This window comes from Camellia sinensis, chromosome 12 (genome assembly GCF_055761805.1).
Source record: "Camellia sinensis isolate YWXY chromosome 12, ASM5576180v1, whole genome shotgun sequence".
NCBI lineage: Eukaryota > Viridiplantae > Streptophyta > Magnoliopsida > Ericales > Theaceae > Camellia > Camellia sinensis.
The window spans coordinates 108,043,632-108,057,533 of record NC_138972.1 but is presented as its reverse complement, the minus strand read 5'-3'; the positions used below and the strand labels follow the sequence as shown (position 1 = coordinate 108,057,533).

Genomic DNA, 13,902 nt, shown 5'->3' with positions numbered 1-13,902 from the left:
AACAGTGAAGGGAATGAAATTAGTTGAGTAAAAAAAAAAAAAATCAAAACCCATTTATATATATATATATATATATAAAGAACTCACTCACAGATCTGAAGCAGTGTGGAAGAAATAAAAGAAATGGGCAGAGTAAGCACTGTGGAAGGAAGAATTAGACCAAAGCTCATCAAAATGAAGAGCTGGCTTGGGTCCAAGAACAACTAGGACAGGTTGGCAGCAGCGTGAGCACTGGTATTCCGAGAGCCAAATCAGTCCGAGAAATTTCTGGCTAGACCGACTAACGACGCGTTGAGAGGGCGGCGTGGTCGGCGTCAACAGTGACCTCACGAAGGTCGACGACAATGGCTTGTGTGGCCTTTGGTCCAGCAACTACGGAGCTCCAATCGAAGAAGAGGACATCTGGGTTTGTCTTGGAGAAAGAGAGTCAGCCGCATGGATTTCAAAAAAAAAAAAGAAAAAGAAAAGAAAGCTGGTGGTGTCGGCAGCAAGAGAGCGCCGCTGTGCAACAAAGAAGAAAAGAGAAGGTGTGCAGAATAGGGTTTTCAAGCCTTTCTTTAAATAGAATAATAGGGGAGCATTATCCTTGAATATACTGATTAGAGTATTCTAAATATATGTATACCGTGTTTGCCAAACAACGAAGAAAAAAAAATGTCCGTGAATCTTGAGCCAAAAAAAAAAAAATTTTTGCTTGTCAATTTTTTTTGTAAATCGAAGTGCGTCATCAACTTTATCCATAGGCTCTGTCGTGACAACATGTTTTTTTTTTGGGAAACGTGATGCGAAGCAGGGTCGAAGAAATGACAGTATGCATGTCCGAGAAAATTACAATTTCTCGCACACGCAAGGGGCAAATGTAAGAGGAGCTAATTTAAGCCCACTAAATTATTTAGGCCCAATAGCCCAAGATTAGTGGGCCCGAATTTATCGCAAGTCCAAGATCGGTGGGCCCAGATTTATCACCATCAAACGGGCTGAATCGCTCTAAGCCTCGAAGGGGTTCGGATCCATGAACTTAGAGACTTAGAGACTTACTCGGGCCCGGACTCGAAAGGGTGTTGAACAAGCCTAGAGATCCGGGCACTCGGACTCGAAAGGATTCGGACCTACGAATCTAGAGATCCGAAGCACTTGGCTTCGAACGGATTCAGATGCAATCTAGAAGCCGCTCCGTTAATGAGTCCCAGAACACTTGCGGGCTCGGAGCTTTCCGGGATCTACGCACCAGAACCATGGGCGTAATGGAGTTTGAACAAAGGACCCGATCCCGAGGACGGTGAGTGGAGATAAATTCACTCTTCGGTTAAACTAGCCTATACCCGGGTCGAGGTGGCACGACCCCGGGGGGGTCCATGAGACTCGGCAATATTTTTGCGGCAGGACGTCCTCTGGGACTACCCCTGACCCTTTGGGATGATTGGGGATCATTGGTTAGGTGTGGCTAAGAAGAAGGGTTCGCCGAGGGATTGATCTCCTCTTCGGGGTTTTCTCATCCTCGGAGAAGTCACCTCCTCGGAGAGGTCACCTCCTCGGAGAAGTCACCTCCTCGGAGAGGTCACCCCCTCGGACAAGGTGGTTAGAGAGAATATCCCCCATGTGCCTTGCACATGGGCTCCATCCTACATCATGAGGTGCCTATAAATAGCACCCACCCATAGCTTTACAGGGGATGGATTTTGGAGATTTTTAACTCTTGGGAAAGAACTAATTTCCCTTCTCCATTATCAACCTTTGAGAGTGAAAGTGGGAGATCCATGGGAGAGCCTTGCCATTATTCTATTCTCTAGCCATTTTGCCTTCTTCTTCACCCAATCTCTTATCTCCATCATCTCCTTTGTTGTTGTGTTCCTAAGTTGAGATTATTGAAGAATCTAAGCCTCTCATCATATTCTAGAGAATTCGAAGTTGTTCTTCAAGGATCTTTGAAGATCTTCGAATTTTCCAACTCCTTTCTTGAACCCTCTCCTACATAGAGAGAGAAAAGCTATTTGGAGAGAGAGAGAGAGAGAGAGAAACCCTAGTCTTCTGTGGGCCAACTACAACAATGTCTGGAATGGGAGCAGGTAATGGTCCTCAATCTGAAGATCAGAAACCCAACATGGCTGATCAGTCTCAATCAAACCAACTCAATATCAAGGTCAAGAACCAGGTATCATTTATTCTTGTTTTTTGTTCTTTTTTTTTTTTTTCTTCCAGGGTTTCTGTTTTAGATTGATTGATTTTGGTGCATTCACTGTTACTTTGATTCTCCTGTGTTTGTTTGTTTGGCTGGCATTGGTTTCTGATTTCGACATGCATGCGTTGATTTCAATGTCTACATGAAGGAGTGCTTGATAAGTTTTCACAAGATTCAGTTTTTTTATTATAATTTTTTAATTTTTGTAGTCTGTGTGCTTGTGTTTATGTCTATATGGGCTTGTGTTATTGTTTTAATTTTCTTGATTGCACATTCTGTATAACTTTCCTTACTACCTAAAAAAAAATAAAAAAAAAGTTTGCACATTCTGTATATGTATGTTTATTGTTTACATGAAGAAGTGCTTGATAAGTTTTCACAAGATTCAATTTTTTTTTTTAATTTTTAATTTTTATAGTCTGCGTGATTGTGTTTATGTCTGGATGGGCTTGTGTTATTGTTTTAGTTTTCGTGATTGCACATTCTGTATATGTATGTTTATCTATCATCGGTTGTATCGTCAATACATATATCGGTTACTGTTTGATATTGACCAATCCATGACACTTTCATTGATATTGGTATAAATCTCATCTCATGTTTATTTAAAACATAATGGGCAATTTATGAAACCAATGTACACAACCAAATTACAATCTAATAAAAAAGCTAAATTATGTTTGGTTCTCCTACATCTACACAAATAGCCATTGGGCTTGGGAAAGCAGAACCTCAGTTGCCCCAAAAGTACATTTGTTTCGGGCACGAACACTAAAGTCTTGTTTGGCATAAACTAAAAAATTTTAATAAATCACTATCCTATTTAAGTCATATCATCCTATTTAAGTCACATCATCTCTCTATCACATCACTTCAAACCCAACCCATACCCAACCCATATTTCATAAAAAGTCAAAAAGTGCACTTATTTAAGACATTCCAAATCACCCCTAAATTACAAACACAAAACAACCCCTCTCTCTCTCTCAAACAGCAACACTCTCACTCTCACCGACACCCACTGAATCACTCTCTCACGGATTCCCACCACCGACTACCACCGACAAACCCACCACTCATTCACTTCTCTTTCTCCTCTCGACTCGAATCTCTTTTTCTTGGAGGATTTCTTCGAGGGTTTCTTAAAACGATCTCGATTCTTAACGAATAGGTCACCGAGAGATGTCGACAAACTAGTCTCCACCACCAAAGATCCTCCACACTTCGACGACTGGATGTGATCCGCCACCAACTGAGTGATTCGATTCCCCTTCGCTTTCTTCCACACAAGCATGATTCTTGGTTGTTCTTTTTCATTCTCACACTCTCAATTCAACAAAAACCAAAATGGTTTTCTTTAATTGTAAAGAATCTCAAGAAAAACAAATAGATACCGATAATCCAGAAAAAATTTGTATGAAAAAAGAGAATTTTGGAAAGAATGTATGAAAGAATTAAAAAGATCAATGTAAAGATTTATGGGTTCACTGTGAAACTTGAAATCTGAGAAAGAGAAAGAAGAGAGAGTGAGCGAGAGAGGATGGGTTAAATTATATGATTTTTCAGACTCGTGAATTGGAATTGTACAAGAATTTCATTTTTATATGTAAGGTTGTGAAAGAGATAGAGATAGAAGACGAAGGCTGTGAGAGAGAGAAAGCGCCGTGTGAGATAAAAATCATTTATTTACAGTTTGAGGGGAAACAAATGTTTTTTCTCAAATGGTAATCAGATGCTTTTCTCCCTCTTTCACAGGTCTCTCTCTGTCATAGCCTTCTTCTTCTCTCTCTATCTCTCTAGCGACCTTATATATAAAAATGAATTTCTTATACAACTCCAATTCACGAGTCTAAAAAATCATATAATTTAACCTATCTTCTCTTGCTCACTCTCTCTTCTTTCTCTTTCTCGGATTTCAGGTTTCACAGTAAACCCATATATCTTTACATTGATCCTTTCAATTCTTTCATACTCTCTTTACAAAATTCTTTTTTTTCACACAAATTTTTTCTTGATTTTTTGTATTTATATGTTTTTCTTGAGATTCTTTATAATTAAAGAAAACCATTTTGGTTTTTGTTGAATTGCGAGTGTGAGAAAGAAGAAGAACAACAAAGAATCTTGCTTGTGTGGAAGAAAACGAAGGGAAGTCGATCACCTAGTTGGTTGGCAGATCACATCCAGTCGTCGAAGCATGGCAGATCTTTGGTGGTGGAGACTAGTTTTTTGACCTCTCTCAGCAATCTATTCGACAAGAATCGAGATCGTTTGAAGAAACTCTCGAAGAAATCCTCCAAGAAGAAGAGATTCGAATCGAGAGGAGAGAGAGAAGTGAATGAGTGGTGAGTTTGTCGGTGGTGGTTTGTGGGCATCGGTGAGAGAGTGATCCCGGTGGGTCTCGGTGAGAGAGAGGGTGTAGCTGTTTGAGAGAGAGAGAGGTTGTTTTGTGTTTGTGATTTGGGTTTTGTGTTAGCGTGTGAAACAAACGCACTATTCGGGCAACATCATTCTGGTGCTTATATTTGTGTGGATGTAGCAGAACCGTATTGATTTTTTGGAAAAATTTTGATGTTACATATTTATTATAATATATTGTTTTGATAAAAATAGTGCTCACCTGTTTATTTATTATAAATTGGTCAAGCCAAGCTTTTCACATGCCACTCTGGTGACTATAATTCAATCACACATTATTTGGAATTCATTATTATTCCTCGTTGGAGTGGTATAGAGAAATAGATTTGCTCTTATCAAGATATATGCTGACTTGCCCATGCTATGTAACATTTTTGTTTGAGAAAATGGAGCCAAAATTGATGGACTTGGAAAGAATTTCACTAAAGCAATCTAGCTATCCCTATCTTATATTTTATTTTTGAAAACAATTTTGAGAGCTTTTTTTGTTAGTACTTCAAATTTGGTTGAAGTCATCCGATCAAGTTGATTTTTGCATCTTTTATCTTCAGTGGTTCCATTTGGTAAAAAGCTTTGAATCTGATTTATAAAAACATGTTGCTCCTGTAAGCTAAATCTGCAGTCATATATGCTTGAAGCTTTAACCAATGTTATTATTGGCCAGCTTGTATTGTGTCCACTTAATAAAATCCGCATTTTTTTTATATTTTTTTAAACATTTTGTTGATATGATTCATTGAATAGCACTATGCATCATTGCCTTGTGTTTGATCCCTTACACTAAATTTGTATAGTAGAATAGTGCTTCTAATTTTTTGGTCGTCTACCATCCACAAACCTTTTTAGCTGTTTTGTTGGCTTTTTGAATTTTGACTACGACAATGCATTTTCATACAATGTGCCTTTGGGGGTGCACAGACTCAACTAACTTAATAAGAATTCATATCTCATCTCATCATTGTCTTTTTATGGAGAGATGCAAGGTTGGAGGGATTAGGATGAAGTGATGTTTAAATTAGAGATGAGGCATTATTTTGTTTATCGCCATGGATTAGTTAGCAACCAAGCTCCTTTCTTTGCAATTCTACAATTCCCAATCCTAACTGGCTGGCCCAATCAGTAGCTGTGTCCTTTTACAAACCGCTTGTCCCTATCGGAATAGAAGAAACTTTGGCAGGCCTAGCATAATCAGCTGGTTGGTACCTGTTTGGAGTCTTTAGGAAATTCAAATTTACCTTCACAAAACAAGTTGGATGATAGGAGTAGGAGAGTAATGGATTTGGATTGATTGGTAAGTAAGTGTGTCCTACTGAATGGCATATGGGGGTTGCTGAAAATGAAGAAGATCAAAGCAAGTAAAGCAGCAGGGCCCAGTGGTGAAATGGTAGTAATGGTCAAATTTTTGGTAACGTTTTCATTTGAGGTTTCAGTTTGGTTGTTCACTGAAAATTGATGATGTGGTCATACAAAATCCAAGAGAGAGATAACTATTATGACTTATAAATTGTTATGATTGGTATCAGATGGACAAATTTCAAAGTGATGGCTTTTACCACAATAACTGAAGCTTATGGTATCTTTTCATACACAAACACTATACATAAGAAATTATGTCAAATAAAACATCTACAGGTGGAAATCTGTTAACACTATTCAGTTTCTTTTCTCCCTAACATGGGTACTTAAAGATTAATGATTGACCATAAAGATTGCCTTCTATGAGAACATTAGGGTTCTCTTAGTATAATATCTACATCATTTTCTAATGTTCACCAAACACTTGTTGCCTAGGTGTCTGTGACTTTGGAACATATCGAAAGGAATTGGTTATTTATTTATCAGCAATGCTAGGTATCATGAAAAAACTTTCATGAAAATGATCATGAAAGATTTATGACCCTTTGATTACATTTAAAATAAAGTACCACACACTAATCAAGGTAATCCAAGAGTCACAAATCTTTCATAATCATTTTCATGAAAAAAATTTCATGATCCCTAACTTTTCTCTTTATTTATTTATTTGTCGTGCCCCTAGTTCACTGCATGGTTCCGTGCTTGTGGATTGCACATTTTATGTGAGTTTAGACTTCATCAGGAACTAGGTAATATAGCCTTGCTATTGTGTGAATCAATTCAATTTCTCTTGTTTGTGTTGTGTTAATTTTTTGCACCTGATTAATTAATTTAAATTATGCTTCCACGAAATCATTTATTTTTGTGATTCATTAAATAATGTTCCCTTCTTTTGTCTGTGATAATAGTATTTACTGTTATGTCTGAATGCTTTATTCTATAACTATTTTCAGATTCAAAGCTTACGAGTTATTATGAACGAGTATGACTTGGTGTGAAGAGTTCTCACTTAGAATTACTTGATGTGTTTGAATGGATGCAATCTGTCATCTGCTTGTACAGGCCACAGCATTTAAACCTCTCTATTTGTTGTGTGCATGAAGCAATGGAATTTTAAACAAAGGGATACAACCATCCATTTAAGTAAGCCATGAAGAAAGCAATTAAGGTATCAAATACCATAGATATGGAACAGGGGACAAATTTATTAATACTTACCAATTTCTCTGGAAGATGTTGATTTAAGCCACAACCTAAATTCATATTTCAATGGAACCGTGACTTGTCTGTGTGCAGATGCACGTGCACGGTTTTGAGTTGAAGAAAATGTAGTATTGGAATGCTTAGTGGATTGAATAAGGCTTTATTGTCAATGTTGTTTGTATTTGATTAGTTGGGTTTTGGGTCAAAAACCATGTTTATCACCTTCAATTTCTCTCTTTTGCTTACTGACTTTAATGTTGTGGATCTTCATATACATTGTCCATCTTGTGTTTTTTAAATATGCCTCTGATTATATGCTTTTTTGTTTATCAGTGTCACCATAATCTTGTCCAATTGGTAAGAAATTTGATAAATTTAGTATCAATGTTCCACAGTTTTGTGTGCCGTAAGCTACTTGCTAGCTGCTAGTTATTAGGCTATGTTGCTTCATTATTTTAAGCTTTGGATCCCAGTTATGCTGGACAATATGTAGGTTATATAGAAGTCTATATCAATTTCTCTTTCTCCCTTGCCTTTTTGGTGGTTAAAATACATATTCCACAGAGATTTGCTATCTGATGGTAAGCACGGGTCTTACTTGTCAAATATACTTGGCATCTTGTTCATGACCTTTTTTCCCCCCCCCCCCCCCCCCCCCCCCCCCCCCCCCCTCTCTCCGTTACCTTTTTGGTGGTGGTCTGATTCAGGAAGGGAATGAGGTGTATTTCAGGATTAAACGTAATACCCAGCTCCGCAAGCTCATGACAGCTTATTGTGACCGACAGTCGTTGGACCCCAAGTCCATCGTGTTCTTGTTCGATGGACGCCGTATTCACGCGGAACAAACCCCAGATCAAGTAAAATTATTTCACTTTCTTCTTTTCTCTTTTTCCCTAAAGTTTGTTATATGGTATGTTTATTTTCATTTCATATTTGTAACAAATAAAACATATTCGTAACAAATAAAACATATTCAACCTTATAGTTTAACATATCTTAAATTTAAGCTAGATTGTTCGTATTTGATTTTTTTGATAGCTTGGCATGGAGGATTGTGATGAAGTTGATGCCATGCTGCATCAGACTGGTGGTGGTGGCTTTGGAGACATATGACTTGGAATAACTTGGAAGCTTAGAACAGTTAATAGCTTGAAATGCTTTAGGTTTGGTATGCATGCATGCAACACCTTCGAAGAGGGCATCTATCGTAAACTCTGGCCAACTCTAAAAACTTCGAACTTCAATGTAAGTTTTCAACATGTTATTGACTATAAATATGCTCAAGTGATGGTGTGTTTTGTTTTAAATTCGTTTTGTAGGCTGGTGGTTTTTTTCTTCTTCTTCTTCTTCTTCTTCAGTTCAGTGTCATTTTTATAAGCTTTTTATTTTATTTTATTTTTTATGAAACTTCCCTAAGGATAGGATCCCCATCTCTTTAACAAGATCGTTTCGATCTTGGTCATTAGTTTCTTGTTTGAGTTTGTCTTGACCATCGCTATGCTAATCATACCATGCCTTGTGGCTATAATCTGCCAAATCCTATCACAGGCTGCCAACTTGGCCGAACAGGGCCCTACGTCACTGCGGATCATATTTTTCCTCCTTAAGATTGTTTGCATAAAAAAATTTGAACCCCCTAAAACAAAATTATACAGGTAGTACTTGGATTGTTAATTGTCAATTCTAAAAATTTTGCTGGTTAGCATCAAATATTTGAACACCCCTTCTATTACAAGATCACATCACACCAAAAGAATTTGATCAATGTGTTTTTTTAACTGGTTTTTGATGCGATAAAACATGTTTTAAAGGGTTTTTGATATTTTAGAGACTTTTCACGTGAGTTTGCCTATTTAAAATGTTTTTGTTTTGCTATTGACAAATTATTACAATTGTGTGGCATGTGTTTTGAAAGTATTCATTTTCAACCAAGAAAAATTTTATTTATAAAACGAAATATTTATCTGTACCAAGTATCCGTCAAAATTTTTAATTTCTTTTAGTTAGTGTGATTTTTTTTATATAATTTGTGATATTTAAAATTTTAAATGTCTATTCTAAGAAAAATGTATAGAGCCTTGCATTCCAAAGGTGAATGGTGGGCAAGTATTCTTCCATTTTTATTACCACTACAACAATTGTCATTTTGGTGACTAAATTTTTAGTCGCCAAAAGTTAATTTTCAATTTCCAAAATTTTTTAGCGATAGATTAGTCGTTGAATAATTGTCGGGAAAGGTTTTGGCAACCAAAAAAAATTTACTCGCTGAAAGTTATTAATTGCTGACTAATTTTTTAGTCGCCAAAACCTTTCAAAAAAATTAATATCGCATTTTTAGCGACTAAAAAAATTTTGTCGCCAAAAACTAAATTATTTACGGTGACTAAAGTTTTAGTCGCCAAAAAAGTTTTTGTTGTTTATCTTATTTTTTTTAACTACTAAATATTTTAGTCGCCCAAAGTTTGATTTTGTTTTTAGCTACTAAGGTTTTAGTCGCTAAACTTTTTTTTTTCATTTTATTTTTTTTTAACTACTAAAGTCTTAGTCGCCTAAAGTCTGATTTTTTTTATGGCTACTAAATATTTAGTAGCCAAAAAGGTTTTTTCATTTTATTTTTATTTTTTAGCTGCTAACTATTTAGTCATTAAAAATATTTATTTCTTTTTTTGGCTACCAATTGTTTAGTCGCCAAAAACATGATTTTATTTTTTTTATAATTATTTTGTCCACAACCTGTATGTATTCCGTGCAACCTGTACCATGTATATAAATAAACCAATACATATATTATCAATCATTCCACAATTTTCAACCATTTCACTTCCAGCCATCCAAAAAGGAATCACTTTAATGTCAACTAAATATATTCCAACCTAAAATAATAATTCCATACAAAACATGTCCTCCGTACACAAAAAAAAAAAAAAAAAATATTAGCAACCAGTTGCACCAGCTACAACAGCAGCAACCAATTGCACAACTCCAGTAGGATTTACAATTCTAGCAATGCAGACAGTAGCATCAGATGCAGCAGTCACAAATAGCTCCTTGCAACAGTCCTACATTTCAGGCCATAACACAACTACATCATGGCCAATTTAATGATATCTGAGAATAGAAGATCTGAACACCTAAAGAGAATCAACAGAAGAGAGAACCAATCAAACATTTTAGATTCTTATTTGTTCTTTTCTGGCAATGTTAGAATAAATAGTTATGCTATAAAAAAAAATATGCATTCTAATTTATCAAGCGGATGTTATTCCTAACATTATTTGATGTTTTGTCTTATAAAAGAACCTTAATAAGAAAAAAAAAAATCCAAGTTTCCAAATTTAGTGTTCTTGGCTGTTCAAAACAAAAAATAAGAAATTAGTGATTGAGGGAAAGTTTTCCATTCAAAAACACATGTACCAAAATGTGGATTTCTAGAAGACTTCTATTTTATTTGTTTAGCTTCAAGACATCTATTATCTTTAGAACAACACCAAAACTCTGCATGACAACAATTAAAAAAAAAAAATCCTTAGCTATCAAGTTGCCATTTTGCTCACCTAGTATTTCAACATCAAAACCAACATCTAACTGTGATAATATACATGAATATGAGGCAAATATATGGGATGAAATATAACAAATTAATACATACAAGTATGGTAAGGCAAGTAAACAACGTTTGGCATGCTTTTTAGCACTCAGGAACATTTAACACAAAAAAGTAACACATTTTTAGCAGATTTTAGATTAGTAGGAGCCAAAGGATTGGGTCGGTAAAAATAATTTTGGACCTTTTTAGGTTTTGAAAATTAACAGAAACATAGAATAATAAGTTTACTTTCATTCCCAATTTCAGAATTTGCATAACCTTAACCAGATTTTTTAGCTATAGGCCATAAGCCATATTCTGTCCAGATTTGACACAGTTTTAGGAAAATGAGCATTTCTCTCAATCTATCCAATAACTTTTGTTCAAATAAATTTTCTTGGAAAGAGGGCTAAAAATGATAAGTTTTGACATAAGAACCAACCTAAGATGATTTTTCTAGAATTGTTTTTTTTTTTTTTTAAATACACGAAATGGTCTGTTTTCTAGAAACACAGGGCTGGATTGTTTAAGAAAATGTTGTAGACTATAAAAACGTCTAATTAGGGGCTACCAAAAATGTCACATGCTCTAAACACCTCAAAGATCATCCCCTACATTCAGTTTTGAAAAAGAAGTAAGTTTGATATTTTTCCAAGAGTGATAGTCATGAAATCAGCAGAAAATACAAGGTAGCATCACTTATTCATACTAACACCTAAACTTACACCCCATTTCCAAGCACACCAACATTTCATACATACATAGGACATGTAAATTAACATAGCACTCGGGAAAATTTTATGAAGTTGAAAGTAGAATATTAATTCTCTTTTAGCCTACTGCTCCCTAAATCTTGGAACCCCACACCTCCAAAACACTTATGCTCTTTTATTTCACTTTCTACTTTTGTTTGATGAGAAGTTCTTCACAATAAACTTGTATGTATAGTGTTGGAAAAATCTTCTGTGTAAAATAAATAAATTGAAACAAATCAAACAAATAAATAAATTACGTACCGAATTTATTTTGTCAAACCGAATAAATATTTAAAGATCAAGTCGAGTGTGTGATACTCTGTCCTTAAGACAGATTCGCCACGCTACGGTGCTTACGGAAAAATGATGTCTATCTTCCAAGATACAATGATCTTCACAAATTGTAGTAGCACTTCAAACAATTTGTTTGGCGAATAAAAACCTTGTGTTCTATACTCTCTTTAATTTTTTCTTAAAAACTAATATGAAGAGTATTTATGCAAAGGAGCAAAACTGGACAGCAAAATGAAACTTTCAGATTATTTCCGGATGTCCAAATTGTTGGAATAATGCTGGTATTTATTTATAAGCAAAATAATCTGCCCGAATAGGTTCAATTGAACCGAACAAGTGCAGATTTTGAATGAACAAATGCAGTCCAAAATTCAACAGATCTGTCCAAATTGTGCAGTTTCTATCTGTGTAACTGTAGCAGTTATGAGCAGATTCAAGCAGTTAACTTGTTGGAAATTTCGGACTGAAGGAGATAAAAATGGACAGAAAATTAATTCAATTTTTGGAACAAAATTTGAATTTGATTTCATTAAAAATTCAAATAAATTTTGTCCAAAAAATTAATATTAGAACCGACCCGACCCACATTCGCGCCTATCCGGTCGGACGGCGCACGTGTGGTGGTTTGGGCTAAGGTTCACTTTGTCCATAACTCTTCCCTTCTACAAACTTGAGGTGCCCTTTGGGGCCCAGCCCAAGTTAGTACACTAAGAGCTTATATACTCATAAAAGCTCTCTTAACGTTTCAATGTAGGATAATCGATTTCAAGGAAACCCACATTTAATTCTTAAAATGTCCATTCCATGAACCTGAAAACAACGTCAAGTTCTCATTCACTCATAAATGGTTTTGATGAACCGTCTTCACTGTGTGACTTGCTATGAGGCAAGGAACACGTCATCTCTTTGGATCCACCTCAAAAACCGTGTGGACCCCACTCAATTTTGGGCCAGTTGGCCAAAAATAAGCCTATAAAAACCAAATTTTCCAATAATCCCTCACATGAATGGAATTTGATGAAGAGAAAATGCAACAACATGGTCTAATTACAGAGAGTACAAAAATTGGAAATATTATGCAAAGGATTGGTAGCTTTTGGCTTTGAACCTTTCATTGTGAGGCACTATCGGATTTACTAGCTAATTAGTGAACATGATGTCTTAAACTATTCAACTGTTTGTGTAAACCAAGACAATAGAACTCACACAGTATATTACCAGACACAGTTTAGTTTTCACTATTGTGTTCATTTTGGGCCCTGAACAACTTGGTTTTTCATGAGTGTTCTACAGAATTTAACCTTTCACAAATCTCATAGAACCGGCTCAGTTTATACTCATATAGGTGATTCTTATGAAGAGTATCTTGTCATACTCCACTAGGTATACCTAGATAAAAAAATCATTAAAAGCATTACTTAACCTAAAATGCTACAGACATCACTATTTCATCATAGAAATGGATAGGAGCTTGACTCTCCAGTGATCCTTATGAGTCATACATAACTTGGTTGTCCCTCTGAACCTAGATCTTGGGATCTCTAGTCAACTAGGTTGGGTTTCCGTTGTGGTAACTCTTATTTAATAGGCTTAAGTCCCATTCCCCTCGATGAATTCTCAACTAATTCTCTTGCTAACCCTTTGGTTAGTGGATTCGCTATGTTGTCTTTAGACTTTACATATTTAATGAAAATAATTCCATTAGAGAGTAGTTTTCTTACGGTGTTATGTCGACGACGAATGTGTGGTGATTTACTATTATACATATGACTCTGTGCTCTACCTATTGCTGATTGACTATCACAATGTATGCATATAGCAGGCACCGGTTTTGGCCACATTGGAATATCTTCAAGGAAGTGGCGAAGTCATTCTGCCTCTTCTCAAGCTTTATCTAAAGTTATGAATTCTGATTCCATAGTAGACCTAGCAATGCAAGTCAATTTGGAAGATTTCCAAGATACAGCCGCACCACCAAGACCAAAGACATACCCACTGGTGGATTTTGAGTCTTTAGTATCCGATATCCAGTTTGCATCACAGTACCCTTCAAGTACTGCTGGATATCTAGTATAATTCAGCCCAATGTTACGAGTAAATCTAAGGTATTTTAA

The 13,902-nt window shown here is 35.7% G+C and overlaps 1 protein-coding gene across 1 annotated transcript; it reads left to right on the top strand.

Moving 5' to 3' along the window:
• The first annotated feature begins 2,000 nt into the window (after positions 1-2,000).
• LOC114290552 (small ubiquitin-related modifier 1-like) lies at positions 2,001-8,346 on the top strand. Its single transcript, XM_082897956.1, has 3 exons — positions 2,001-2,152; positions 7,861-8,010; positions 8,192-8,346. The coding sequence occupies exons 1-3, from the start codon at positions 2,048-2,050 to the stop codon at positions 8,264-8,266; spliced, it is 330 nt and encodes a 109-aa protein (XP_082754082.1). The 5' UTR covers positions 2,001-2,047; the 3' UTR covers positions 8,267-8,346.
• The last annotated feature ends 5,556 nt before the right edge of the window (positions 8,347-13,902 follow it).

Bases quoted from the DNA above. Each gene is read 5' to 3' on its own strand.
- LOC114290552 (XM_082897956.1), top strand. From the start codon at position 2,048: ATGTCTGGAATGGGAGCAGGTAATGGTCCTCAATCTGAAGATCAGAAA. The intron at 2,153-7,860 runs GTATCATTTATT...GGTCTGATTCAG, and splicing joins ATATCAAGGTCAAGAACCAG to GAAGGGAATGAGGTGTATTT. The intron at 8,011-8,191 runs GTAAAATTATTT...TTTTTTTGATAG, and splicing joins CGGAACAAACCCCAGATCAA to CTTGGCATGGAGGATTGTGA.